Source organism: Ischnura elegans, chromosome 5 (assembly GCF_921293095.1).
Source record: "Ischnura elegans chromosome 5, ioIscEleg1.1, whole genome shotgun sequence".
In the NCBI taxonomy this organism is placed as follows: Eukaryota; Metazoa; Arthropoda; class Insecta; order Odonata; family Coenagrionidae; genus Ischnura; species Ischnura elegans.
The window spans coordinates 2,727,066-2,741,925 of record NC_060250.1 but is presented as its reverse complement, the minus strand read 5'-3'; the positions used below and the strand labels follow the sequence as shown (position 1 = coordinate 2,741,925).

Here is a 14,860-nt window from a genome sequence, read left to right as displayed (position 1 = left end):
TAAGTCAATATACCTGAAACATTGCAGTGAAGATGAGCTAAACTCCTATCTGATGAAGGCGGGAAGGACAAGGTCAACTGATTCTGATGGAATTACTTACAGGCAAGATAGTAAAAGAATGTGGGGTATTATTGCGAAGCCTTTGGTCTTTTTAGTGAACAAATCTCTGACAGAAGGCTTTTATCCTGAGGCTTTAAAAACATCTAAAGTTGCCCCAATTTTTATAAAAGGTGCCTGAGATGACATTAGGAATCATAGACCAATATCTATAATCTCTCATTTTAGAAAAGTTTTTCAATATGTGTATTGTAAAAGACTGATTACCTTGAGATCAACTTGCTCTCATCCCACCAGTTTGGTTTTCGTCAGGAGAAATCTACTGTACAAGCACTATTAGATGCAATTGACTTTATAATTGAACAATTGAATAAAAACCAAAAAATAATGGGGATATTTTTAATACGAGAAAAGCCTTTGACTCTGTGAGCCATGAACTCTTATTACTGTTAAAATGCTTATCTCTAGGCATCAGAGGTATCTCACCAAATTGGCTGAAAACCTATCTAACTAGACATAAACAGAGGGTAACCATTCGGCAAAATGGCATAAATTATTCATCCACACTCAGGGAGATTGACAAAGGTGTACCACAAGGGTCAGTACTAGGTCCACTGTTATTTTCAATACGTATTTATTAATGACCAACCCAATAAGCTGATGAAAAACCCTTTTATAGCATCCTTTTTTGGGGCCCTTCTCCCTGTGCTCATGTTGTTTTTAAAATACAAAAGAAGATAGTGAGACTGATGTGTAGTGCACCCCTTAGAGCTCCATGTCGCCCTCTTTTCAAGAAACTCTCCATTCTCCCAATTCCGTGTGTTTACATGTTGAGTGCAATCATCTGTGCTAAACGCAATCTTGGTCTTGATGGTGAAATAAAAACACAGTACTATTCCACAAAATATATATTTTTGGAGTCTTATTCGCAATCTTGGTCTGTATGCTACCAACGATAGTATTCACGACCACTACACCAGGAACTCTAGCAATTTACATGTAAAGTTCATCAGAACCAGTAAAACCAGCCTCTCCCCCCTTAACATGGGCCTACTACTATACAACAAGCTTCCTAGAAACATTAAGAGCTTGGAAAAAATGTCTAGTTTTAAATTCAAGGTGAAGGAGTTCTTTTTGACACATTTATTTTATTCTATTGACGAATATTTAACTATGTAAATACGTTCTTTATGGGTTATGTTTATAATTATTTCCTTAAATGTCTTTTTTTTTGTAATTAAACATTGACGTGCCATATATCATGGAACATGTATGTACCAATGATCTCCAGGCAAATAAAAATTATTATTATTTTAATAAATGTATTTTATATGCTGATGATGTGATTGCTCTAACATCTTGCAAAACATAGAATGAAGTATTAAGATTCAGAAAACCATTAATAGAAATTATGACTGAATGGTGTCCAAACAACAACCTGTTTCTACATACTGAAAAAACACAAGTTTCCATCTTCGCACATAGACATTCTCTTTTAAATGATGACTTTGATCTCGGTGTGGTTAAAAACGTAAAATTCTTTGGCATTTATGTTGGTTCATGCCTAAAATGCGCTTCACATATTGACTTCTTGTGTAAAAAATCAAATACTGTTTTCTATCTGATGTCTATGATCAAATACACTGTCAGTTGAGTGTTGAAGATGCTGTACTATGGTTTGTTCTATTCCAGGATATCATAGGGTGTTATGCTCTGTGGTTCCTGACCTAAGTTACACAATGTTTTTTTTAATTCAAAAGAAATTGTTGAGGGTAATGTTTAAACAGCATCATCAAGCTCGCTATAGACCTCTATTTAAAAATCAATATTTGTTAACTCTGCCTTGAATATACATATATAATTCTGCAATCTATGCTAAACACTACTTTAGCGACTTCACACAAAATAATAGTATAAACTCCTACAACACCAGAAAGAGTAATAATTTACATGTTACACAAAAAAATTTACCCATACCATCAAAGGACCCCGTGCAATGTGCACAAAAGTAAATCGGCAATTGCCTGCCTACATAAAATGTGAAGATAGAATACCAGATTAATAATGAAAAACACTTTCATTCACTAAAAAACTTTGTTACTTCCACAAAATAAAAATTTTGTGAAAGTAACAGTGTTTTTCATTATTAATATGGAGCCCTTCCACCACGTAAATGCTTCAAGTTTTGATTTAATTTAGAATACCAGTGTTTTAAAAAAATTTTCTTTACTTACCTTATCGAAAAGTGCTTCAATAGTATGAGTATTTAATGTAGTATGGAGGAGTAATGAGTATTTAAGTCTGTAACTTGTAAGGCCTGACATTGTAATATTTTACATTCGATGTGTATATCATACTTTAAATTAATACTTGATAACTTGACATGTCCTATATAGGTAACTGCCTAGTATGTGACTAGTGTATTATATCATGTGGACAAATAAAATTTCCAATTTAAAGTATACCAGGACAAGCCAAAGTGATAACTTATACAGGAGTCACCCGCAATGCACAATCGTGCGAAAGATCCATTCTCTGTGGATCTTGCGCACAAAAAATTCTAATTCAAAATTATTTTCATTGAACTGCTCTTGCCCACAGCTTGTTTCACCGCATATTAAATCTAATGCACTATTACTCTCAGAAAAGCTGCAATAACTATTTTTTACTAGTTGGTAGGATTTTAATCTCACATGGAATACAATAAAACTTGTGATTCAGTTTTTTTTTACCAGCAAGATATCTTAATTTTCCTGAATTTTGCTTTAATCTTCCTGGAAATTTTTTTGCCTCATTCTTTGCTTGTGCAGTTAGTACCTATGCCTTTATAACAAGAAATTCGAAATTTGAACAAAGCTGTGTAAGCCACGAACAGAATAATAGATGACACATCACCATGATATCTGGTCATGTGATCTAATGTTGGCTAACAACTTTGTTTACTGCACAGCATGCTTTAAACCAATTGTATCTCTAAGCTAGAGACTGGTGTTGTTGTTGGCCATTGAGACTCTTCCTTCCAAAGTAAAAGTGGTCACCCCCACCCTATCTTCCTTGAAATAACTCACTCAAAAATTTTCCCGTCAAATGTTTTGTAGTGCGAGTGTCCCCATGTGAAGCACGTCCCAGGCGAGGGCTTTTTCTGCTCAATGACCACACCGTGGCGGGTGAGGCTGTGTGGGATGGTGCCGTAAGCAGTGCTACGGCTCCAACCCCCTTTGCCTCCAATTGTCTGCTGCTGCAGCCCACCCCCAGCCATCAAATGGGAAGAGTGGCTCATTCCTGACAACTGGCTCATTGATGAGTGGCCTGTCGAGTATGCCGTGAATCTGCCAGCTCCTGGAGAAAGCAAAGGGAGAGATTCCAAATGTGACATTGTTTAAAAACATTCACGGCCAGATAAACAACACCAACTCAAGACTAATACACATGTTGTTTTTCAGGAGATTAATTTGGAGGACAAATCAATCATTTCACAGGGTACATTAGATTAAAACAATTTTAAGAAAACTTTTGCTTCATTAATGTTGTACAATTCTTGCAATCCTCAGCAAGGGAATATTAAACAACTCCTATGAAGTTGAAGCAATTCCTGTGGCCCACAGAAGTGTAAATAGGAATCAGGCAGAGAGGCAATGAGACAGAATGCCCTTGGGCACTTATGGAAGTGAGAGCAATCAATTTCAATATTAGCAAAATATATTATAGCCAGATAAATATAACACGAGCACATACCCAACTTGCATTGTGGGATGGGTGATGGGGAAAAGAGACCCGTTTCATAGCTGCAAGTGTAGATGGCGGCAGGTGGGAATTCAAACTCAATGCCGACTGGACAGGATATAGAGCACGAGAAGGACATCCCACTTCCGGTGCAATTATATGCTCCATTGAACTGCAATTTCTGAGCATTACAGCTGCTTGCATCTGAAAATAATGCACAGAATACATTCAATCAACTTAAAAAAGAATACCAGCAAGTACAAGTATGTAGTAGAAAAACTTAAAAAGATATGTGCTACCACATGGTTGAGGATGGTGAATGTAAGTAAAGGATTCACAGCCTCGGTTGCCCATAACATGCAATCGACGGATGATAGCGCAGTCCCAGGCAGAAAACTTTTTCCACCCACGAGCCAAGTTTCCCGGCTTGATGCCATATTTGGTACTGCCACCCCACCCACCACAATCAACACTCCCTCTGGAGGAGAGGGCCTCCTCATCAGGCCGGCCTTTATTCTTCACAATTGAGAAAAGTTATGCTTTAAAGCTAGTCTCAAAATGATCCAAATGAGGTTTATATTCACATGTTAAAATTTGGTTACTTTAAAATAACGGGAACCCGTTCCCCAAGGGCCCTCTGTACCGAGGACCCTCGATTGAGTTTTTTGGGACAGATAATGTACTTTCCATATGTAAAACGCTAAAGTAGAATTTCTGTTTGTTTCGACCTATCTCTAATCATTTATGAGATATTGTCCATCGCAATGCGATCCACCCCCCATGGTGCTACCCCGCACTGTGGCACCGCTGAGGTACGGCCTGCACCACTTGCTAGAGATATTCCCTCCACCCCCTTAATGCAATTGACAAAGTCTTTGCTCCTGATGGAAAGATTTACATCCAAGTGGTACAGACATGAACAGGTTGCTGCTCCTGTATATTGATTAATATTTTTTAAGCCCACAATGCTTTGCAACATCATTTTTAACCCTTCAACGTCACTCTATGTGCTGGGTACCGACCCCATTAACCTTACTTTGTTGCTGTTATACGGCTGTGCAACATTCCAGCAAGTTTTGCTTCAAAGTGCTTTTTATTCACAAAATATTATAAGCATGTGATACAATTGTGTAAGTGAATTATGAAGGAAATTCAGTGGGGCTTCCAGTGCTCCACTAGTAGATAGAATATTCAAGAACTAAGAAATGAGGCAGTCAGTTCACGGATGTAGATCAAAATGTAGAGAGCTTAAGTTCTTGTGCACAGAGTGCGAAGGAAAAGCAGTGTTAAGTTTTTGACGGTTGAAGGAGAAAAGTAGTGGAATAACTAGTTTATCATGGATACACGTGACGTTTAGTTTATGATTAGGCCAACAAGGAAAGGTATGAAATTCATACTAAATTCAGAAATTGAACTGGCTAGACACGAAAGTGAAGAAATGCTTGGATTAAAGTTACCTCCAATGACAGAAGTAATGTATTCTTTTTTCTGTCACTTAAGGGGTTAAAATGTGTTAGACTTGTTAGTTCAAGAAAAACCAGTAGAAATGTGTTTCTTTTTTAACAATGCGAGAATTCCTGTTATCACAGAAATTAAGGCGATTGAAAAGTTAGAAAAATTACACAAATATTGGAGGAACGAGTGACAGCAAAAAACAGAGAGCAGGAACTGCATGGAGATGAAGCGAAGAAAATCTATCACATCAAAACTTGATGACTTGTTCAACACTACATCTGCAAGGAGCGGTGCCATTGAGTTTTTGAACACGAGGAGAAAAGTGTTCATTCTAATATAACCAAATTTTAACCCGTGAATATAAACCTCATTTGGATTATTTTGAGACTAGCTTTAAAACAACTCTTCTCGATTCTGAAAACTGAGTGCCGGCCTACTGCTCATGCACTGTGGGGTTTACATGACATGAGGAGGGAGTTTACTTTGGGGTGCCTTCAGCTGAGGAGTTGCCCATCCCAGCAGTTGATCATTCCTGAGCAGGAGAAGATGAAGGGCCTGTGCCAGCGGCCACAAACTTAAGTCCACAAGGATCAAGCGAGAATTTCAAAAAGTTCTTCGAACTCGAGCGAAATCTGAACAAGACAATTTTTTTCCTCCAGAGTACTGCCTGCATTTATTGATTAAAAAATAACACACATGTATGCCAAAATTCTGTCATTTACTGTCAGGGCATAAAAAGTGTATTAATTAGACTTCATATAAAATATGTACATTGCAAAGTATGAAATATACTGTGTGAATCAACCACTGTCAAGAATACTAAGTACACAATTCATATTACAAAGAATCCAAAAGATTATAATGAATAAATATGTATCTACATATTTAAGGAACAAAAAGTACCAGGAATCTAAGGTACAATTTTAATGTACTCCAACTCTTCTCTGATTCTTGGGTTATGCCATATTTGCCAAATGACCAACAAATTGTTCAACGGAAATACAAATCCCATATGGGAAAAACATTAAGATCAAAACTACCACAGGGCTAAATCCTAGGACCCTTATTATTAATTATACTAATATTTTACCCTTACTTTACTTGCCTTTCTCACTACCAAACAGTAATGCAGTTTTGTTTGCAGATAGTATTTCTTCCCTTAACTGTACAGCAACTGCAGAAATTTCTTATTTAAACATACAAACTCCATAATAAACAATGAAAAAAACAAAACTTGTCTCCAAAATAATCTGTCATTGAATGACAATAAAACATTCCTTATGCAATTTCATCGCAAAATATCTCCACCTACATATAGTCCATGGCTAACTTTAGCGAACATAATTATTCAGCATTCCCCAACAGTACAATACTTGGACCTCAACTTTACAGAGGACCATGACTGGAGTGCAATGTTGAACATCTAGCCAGCAAGGTCAGAATTGGTATTGATATGATTAGGAAACTAAGACCAACTACAATTATTACCACACTAAAAATGGTGTACTATGCCAATGTCCACTCCCACATAACACATACATGGATAAATTTTTTTTTGGGAAATGCTAGGCCAACCTTTCCCTTCATAAAAAAAGCTGATAAAGCCAATTGGGGTGTGCGAATTAGGAGACCTGTAGGAAAGGAATATTTGAAATTCTTGGTATTCTTCCACTTCCTTGCATGTATATCATACAATGTGGTATGCTGGAAATAAATAATCCAGCAAATACTGAATATCCTACACACACGGCTCGTGGAAGAGATAATATTCATGTTGTTTGCCACAATCTGGAATAGAGCAGACTGCCGATTATCCAGCTGCAGTTTATCTGGTTTTTGGATTATCCATGTATGAGTTCATGCTCCTTCAATGTTTTCTGTGATTTTTTATTAACCAGCATATTTGCATTTTGATGCAAGGCTACTCCAGACTTATTATTATTTGCATTAGAATTTCTTCGTAAAAACGGACTATTTCATTTACACCCATGCCTCGCATGCCGCAATTTCGATATAGTGCAAATTCGTTCCTCGGGGAAATATCGCAACACAGTGCAGCCCAATCAAATAACTTTAATGCTCTCATGATAAAAGGTGAACTTGTGCTAAGTACACACGAAACTGCTATCATTATATGCATATTAATAGTATTGCTTGCCTCAAATCTTACTTTTCGTTCATATATTAATCGAAATCCATTGCTGTGCAATGGCCAAAAGTATTACTCGTCATTGGGTCCAGATAGCCGGCCTATCGAAGTAATTTATCTCGTCTCCTTGACAGAATGACATTACCCACACAGCACACTCAAAATTTATACCGTATAAAAGTTGCATAAATGGATAGGTATAATATGCAAATAATATTCCGTCGATTATGCACATAATATGCGAATAATATGCACATAATATTTAAATATTATGCCGCCGTAAACTATTACTATAATATTGACATAATATATATATTATTACATTGTTAGTAACATTTCATCGTTAATTATGATTCATATAAGAATCATAAATCAGCAGCCACCCAGCAAACTCAAAAATCCTATTCAGTATAAAAGTTGCATAAATGGATACGCATAAAATGCAAATAATATTCCGTCGATTATGCACATAATATGCGAATAATATGCACATTATATTTAAATATTATGCCGCCGTAAACTATTAATAATATTGACATTGTATGCATATTATTTCGTTGTTAGTAACATTTTATCATTAATTATGATTCTTATAAGAATCATTAATTAACGGCCACCCAGCAAACTCAAAATCTATTCAGTATAAAAGTTGCATAAATGGATACGCATAAAATGCAAATAATATTCCGTCGATTATGCACATAATATGCGAATAATATGCACATTATATTTGAATATTATGCCGCCGTAAACTATTAATAATATTGACATAATATGTATATTATTTCGTTGTTAGTAACATTTCATCGTTAATTATGATTCTTATAAGAATCATTAATTATCGGCCACCCAGCAAACTCAAAACTCTTTTCAGTATAAAAGTTGCATAAATGGATACGCATAAAATGCAAATAACATTCCGTCGATTATGCACATAATATGCGAATAATATGCACATAATATTTAAATATTATGCCATCGTAAACTGTGATTGTATCCGTAAAAATCGATGATCATACATCCTCTATATCAAAAAATGTGAAAAATTATGTTTTAATATATCACTAACAATTTCGTATCGTTCGCAGAATACTCCGCAATTATTATTATTGTTTTATTTTCCACACCGGCATACTCCGGTCTGACGAGGTAGGCAGCTTGGTAGCCATATTGCCGTTGCGTCACGTTGCGTCGTTGTTAGCAGTTGTTAGTCATTGTTGTTGCCGTAGCCATATTGCCGTAGTTGGGTGAATTGAACGTATATTGAAAAATCTAAGATTAATGAGGAAAAGATGGGTTTAAGGAGCTATTTTATGTCACAGTACTATTCTGGTAACGCATATACGATAAGGAATAATAAACTTCATGGTATGAAGAACAGGACTTTATTTAAAATCAAAGTAAGTACACGTGAGTCGTTGTCGTTTGTCATAGGGTTTGCAAGCAAATCTGAAATTATTACCTCCTAATTTTGAGAGTTATTCCCAGTTTTTAATTACCTAAATGTATATATTATGACGGTACTTTTTCAGTCAGAGTCCCAGCTTGAAAAGTGAAGGAAGGCTATTCCAAGGAAAGACGAAGTTATGGCACTTAGGTACTGATCCAGGTTGTGAGCTGCACTTTCGCCCTGAAGATATCACATACTTGATGATATATGCATATAATTATTTTAATTTGTGATTATTAGTGACAATATGATCTTTATTGTTTCTGAGTGTATTTTCAAGAACGGCTTGCTTACATCGTTTGCGTGATTGCTCGCCACAACTCTATGACTTACAGAGACAATTATGCGATGAGAAGACCTTTTTGTGGTTTGGAATCACATTTTGGACCATTTATAATACATTCGTTAAGAAAAGACCGTAGATGTTCAACCATGCGGATGTCATGGAAGGAATCATCGCGAGTGTTGTGATAGTGAATTCGTGTGACATACTTTGTGCTTTTTAATCTCAATTTCATGAGTAACGATTATGGAAGGGTGAATGTTTGCCTTTAGATGTCATTTACATGTTATTTCAACCAAATTTGCGATGATATAGGACTCCTAACTGAATGTTTGAAAATTTGTGATACAACGCTGAAGGTAGGAGGATTGTGCCCTGTTTTAGTGCAATGTACCTATGGTGTCTCTAGATGAATGATTTATTAAATTTCGCCTCGTTTCCAGAAATCACTTTTTATTTATGTAATTTTCGAATATAATGTAACTGCATATTATCACACATCAACGGTATAAAATGTGCATAAAAGGTACGTAGATATGGTATATATGTGCATAATATGCAACTATATGGCAGCCCACATCAATGCATAAAATGTACATAAAAGGAGCATAGAAATGGTATATATAGGCATAATATGCGCATATATTTTAGGCCACATCCATGGTATAAATTTAGCATAATATGTACATAAAAGGTGCATATATATGGGTATAATATGCGCATATATATAGCCACATCAATGGTATAAATTGTGCATAATATGTACATAAAAGGAGCATATAAATGGTATATATGGGTATAATATGTGCATATATATAGCCACATCAACGGTATAAATTGTGCATAAAATGTACATAATATGTGCATATAAATGGTATAATGTCCTCATAAATTGCGATATATGCGCATAATATGCGGAATATATGCACTGATGGAATGGCATAATATTTGCATATATACGGAATATATGAGGACATTATACCATTTATATGCACCTTTTATGTGTACATAAAAGGTGCATATATTCCGTATATATGCAAATATTATGCCATTCCATCAGTGCATATATTCCGCATATTATGCGCATATATCGCAATTTATGAGGACATTATACCATTTATATGCACATATTATGTACATATTATGCACGTTTTATACCATTGTGGTGGCATAATATTCGCATAATATTTGAATATTATGTGCATATTATTCACTTTGTGCTGTGTGGGTAGTGAATTTAGATCATTAATTAAGCATGGAGCTAGTGGAAATGAGATTTTTGAAAGAAATACGGTTTGAGACGTAATTTTTGCCATCATAGGTTATTGGGCAACTGACTTCCAGGTAGAGGGTCTACGCTAAAGCCTTCAAGGTCATCGGTATTCACGGGGGAGAAATGGAGCGGTGGCCGAGTTGCATATTATAAGCATCAACACATAAAAGGGTCCGCTATAGAGTCTCAAACACAATGGCTTCATTCACTCCCTGCAGTCGTAGGCCCTCTGCGTCTCAGGAATACAGTTCAGCAGTAGAAGGTGATTTCGATAGAGCCATACAGAGTAAAAACCAAGAGAACAATGGCAAAAAATAGGAAATGAGGGTAGAAAAATCAAGAAGTTATCAAGTAAAACCATAAACCTAGAAGAGAAATTGGAAGAGGTCAATTGCTTTGAAAATGGAGAGCGTCAAAGAAGTTTAAACTCACGATGCCTTATTCTGAATAAAGACGAAGTTAAAACAACAGTAACATCTTCAGCCAAGCGGTCAACAAATATGGAAAGTTCATGGTGAATCTGTATGAAAAGACGAGGGTGGTAATCGCTCAAAGACATTTAGTGAAAGCTCCAATTGGTTCTAGAATTTTAAATGGAAAGCAGGTATTTTCAGTGCAACGATGTCTGATGAATCTGCAAGTGTTGATAGCACAGTCACCGAAACATTTTCTGATGAACTCCAAGCTGTGATTGAAAGTGGCTCCTTTCCCCCTCAACTAGTTTTTAGTGTTGACGAGACGATATTGTTTTGGAAAAGAATGCATTCTCGTTCATTCATTTTCCGGGAAGGAAAACCTGGGTCAGGTTTCAAGGCATTTAAAGACTGTTTCACGTAGCTGCTAATGCCTCGGAGGACTTCAAATTAAAATGATTTAACATTCATAAACAAACATCAATTCATAAGCAAGCTATGAAATGGCATTCATAGCAGCATTTGCCTGTCATTTTGATAAGCGACAAAAGGGCCTGGGTGACACAATAGTTGTTTTTAGACTGGTTTGAAAAATCGCCAACTGCCGGCAATGCATTACGAACCCCTGAGATAGCAGATGTTAGCCCACCCGCACGACAGGAGGGCATTTCAAAAGCACATATGAATTTTTTTTTAACGTGAATAAAAGTATTTGAATGTGTGCCTACTAATGTGTGCCTAATGCTACTATCTTTAAAGATATTTTAACTATAAATTTTATGTGGGTAAATAAAGTATTCTAAGGCTATTTATGTGAATATATATGGTTTAGAGGAAATTAGATACCCAACACCTATGCTACCAGTAATGCATCCCTATCTTCCCAATGTTAAAATGCACTCGTATAACGCAAATTCGTACAGCGCAAAGACCCCAAGGAACGCATCCCTTGCGCTATTCAAGGCATGGGTGTACTTGCTCACAAGGAATGTATCAAGTTTATCTGGACGTCTGCTCTAGCATCGCAGACGACGATTAGTGGCGGGAAATGACTCTTGATTAATTTTAGACGATTTTTCATCGGTTAACCAATTTTAAATTAAGAGAAATGTTATCAACGATCTTAAATTTTAATTTAAATATATTTCACATCGCAAATGAGCAATTATTGCTGTGGCCTCGCATGCAGTTGAATATGGCCCAAGGGAACTGGAGGTTTTTCACTGGGGCAGGTTTACGCCGCGACTAGCCAATGTCAAACTGTAGAGGGATGGAATAGGAGAAGTGAAAGCAGCGGGGGAAGTGGAAGTAGAGAGAGCATGAGTCATAGCAAGGCACTCGCCACGTAGACAATTTGCCTTAAGTCATGGTTTCCTATAACTCCTGCTGCACGATGGCGTGATCGTGCGCCCCTTGCCTTCACAGGAGTTCCGTGTTCCTATTTTCCAAGCATTGGGGTGCACGATGGCGCTCGGTGATCACGGATACAGGTCCCGCAGCAGTTGCATCCTGGGCAACTCGTGCCAGACATAACTACGCGGGGTAGTGCTTGACAGAGTAGTTGTCGACTTCATGCAGTGGTTTTGAAGCCTATGTGCAAGCAACTTTTCTGTGATCCATGATCTTGCAGCCACAGATACATGGTTTTCGGAAATCACGTATCACACAGAGCAGTAGGAAGAGGAGTGAAATCATGTCATCGACACTAAAAAGATCGCGATCCGGAAAACTAAGCTCTTAATGATTCCGGAAATTAATCTAAAATAACAGAAGATGTGGGTAAATAATAATCGATTGTTTGTTTTATGTAAATTTTGAAATTAACAGAAATTAAAGTGAACGTTTGGATTATTCGTGTTTTCTGCCTCTCCCCATCATTAGCCCAATTGGATTAATTGGGAGTACTTGTGCAGTATTTTAAGTGAGGGCCGCTTCATCAAGCCGAGAAAATATTCAATAAGCTCCCTACCAAGAGCCCTGAAATCAATTACAGCAGAATCCTGATTTAAGGTTTTTCAGGGGGGACAAAATTTAAAACACTAAATGCGGAAAAACATTAAATGAGGACCTGCCATTTTTTTTCAGGTTTTAGGGTCTGTAATGATTGGAATGGCTTTTTATTAGAGATGTGCGAATAGTATCCGCGAATACTCGAATACCTCGAATATTAGAAAGTATTCGATATTCGAGGTTTCGAATAGTTATGCGAAAAGTACCGCCTCGAATACCTCGAATACTTTGAATTTCGCGTCATGCACTGTCGCACGCACGTCGTTGGTAGATGACTCGGAAAAATGAAGAGAACTCTAGTCATTTAGTGCTCGCAGCGCCGTTTTACGCAAGTTGACGAATTACATCAAATTCGTGGATTTTAGCGGTGAAAAGAGTTCGACGAGGGGAACCGAAAATGATTGGGTGAAAAAATCCGAAAATCCCCGATTCCCCCCACCAGGAGAACCTCAGTGCCGTGGGATAGCAACCTTAGGGCATTTCCCACGATCCGCTATCCCCCTCCATTCAGCACTTGCCTCACCCACTCTGACGCTTTCCTCTTCTCCGAAATCAAACAAAAGGTCCCAGCTGGCGCAGTGATTGCATTACGAAGACCCCTGCTTCGAAATAAATATCAAGTTACGAGAACAATAAAAACATGTTTCACGCCCTCCCCCCTTTTCTCACCCACTGACCTTTTTCTGGCTACCTGCTTCGAAGTTCCCCATTGCTGGAGGTCAACAGCTGTGTGAGTACCGTGGGATACTTACATTAGCGCATTTCCCAAGATCCCGTATCCCTCTCCATTCAGCACTAGCCCCCCCTCTGAGGCTTTCCTCTTCTTCGAAATAAAAGAAAGGTCACAGCTCGCGCAGGGATCATATTACGAAGACCTTAGCTTCGAAAAAATACCAAGTTACACGAGAACAATAGAAACGTGTTTCGGGCCCTCCCTTTTCTCCCCCACTGATCTTTTTTTCCTACCAGCTTCGAAGTTCCCCATTTCTGTGGAGGTCAACCGCTGCATGAGTCACCTATTAGCACAAAAGGTGTCTAAGAATGACTTTCGTCAATTGATGTTACACCTTTATTGAATTGAAATATTAGTACTATGCGCGTAATTTCAAAAAGAATAAGACCAAACACGACGTATTTCTGAGTTTATTTAAGCATTTTACGCAAAGAAATAAATTCTGGCGAAACTCGATATGAGCAGCAGAGCTTCTCGGAAGTTGATGCGGTATTTTTTTCCGAAAACATATATCAAGTTACAATTTATGAGTGGTTCTATAAATCTTTATTGTTACAGTCCCAGACGAAGGGATATTTTCTCAGAATATTTGGTTTCTCCCTGATAGCAATTCCAATTCATCTTCTTATCTCGTGAGAACTCCCAAAGATGGACTGAAAATAATTGAAGAAAATCCGGTGGAAAAGAGCTTGTATTTTGCAAAATGCCTCAGATTGTCAGCTAGCACTTGGCAGCAGGAGTGGTGGTAAAGCGATGTTAGTTGAATTAATTATATGCCCAATTGTTTCCATAAAATTAAAATATTCATTAATCAGCTGAATTCCTGTTCGAATCATTTAAAGGAAATCAAAATTACTCCCCAAAATCTTGTGTTGCCTGCTGCATAGGCAACCTAGTCAAACATACCAGCATTCATCATTTAGTATTCGAGGTATTCGAATATTCGAGCAATGATTTAATATTCGAATTCGATATTCGAATTCGAGAAATCTGCTATTCGACCCATCTCTACTTTTTATGAATAAAAAATATTATTTTAAGTAACTAAAAGGTGCTGAATGCAGCAAAAAATTCTTTAATGAAATGTTCTCTACCCAATTAAGGTTGGATAATACTTTCCAGGAATCAGCTAAAAACATTAGTAGTAAAAATAAGTAATGAGAGGATGACAATTAATTTAATAAAATATTTTAAGAAAATTCTAATAAACATCAACTTAAAAGCATTCCCACACAGATTATTATTATGGACATTAGTGATTCCATTTTTATGCATATTTCAGTGGTCTCGATGAAATTTAGAATTTTTTCTGTA

The 14,860-nt window shown here is 36.9% G+C and overlaps 1 protein-coding gene across 3 annotated transcripts in view; it reads right to left on the bottom strand.

Annotated features, from left to right (window-relative positions):
* Positions 1-14,860, bottom strand: part of LOC124158430 (hemocytin) — a 309,825-nt gene that overhangs the window by 272,644 nt on the left and 22,321 nt on the right. For all 3 annotated transcript variants that reach the window (XM_046533513.1, XM_046533511.1, XM_046533512.1), the window contains exons 9-10: positions 3,793-3,984; positions 3,126-3,396 (exon numbers count right to left, since the gene is read on the bottom strand). In XM_046533513.1, the coding sequence (XP_046389469.1) occupies positions 3,126-3,396; positions 3,793-3,984 (463 nt within the window). The remainder of the gene's footprint in view (positions 1-3,125; positions 3,397-3,792; positions 3,985-14,860) is intronic.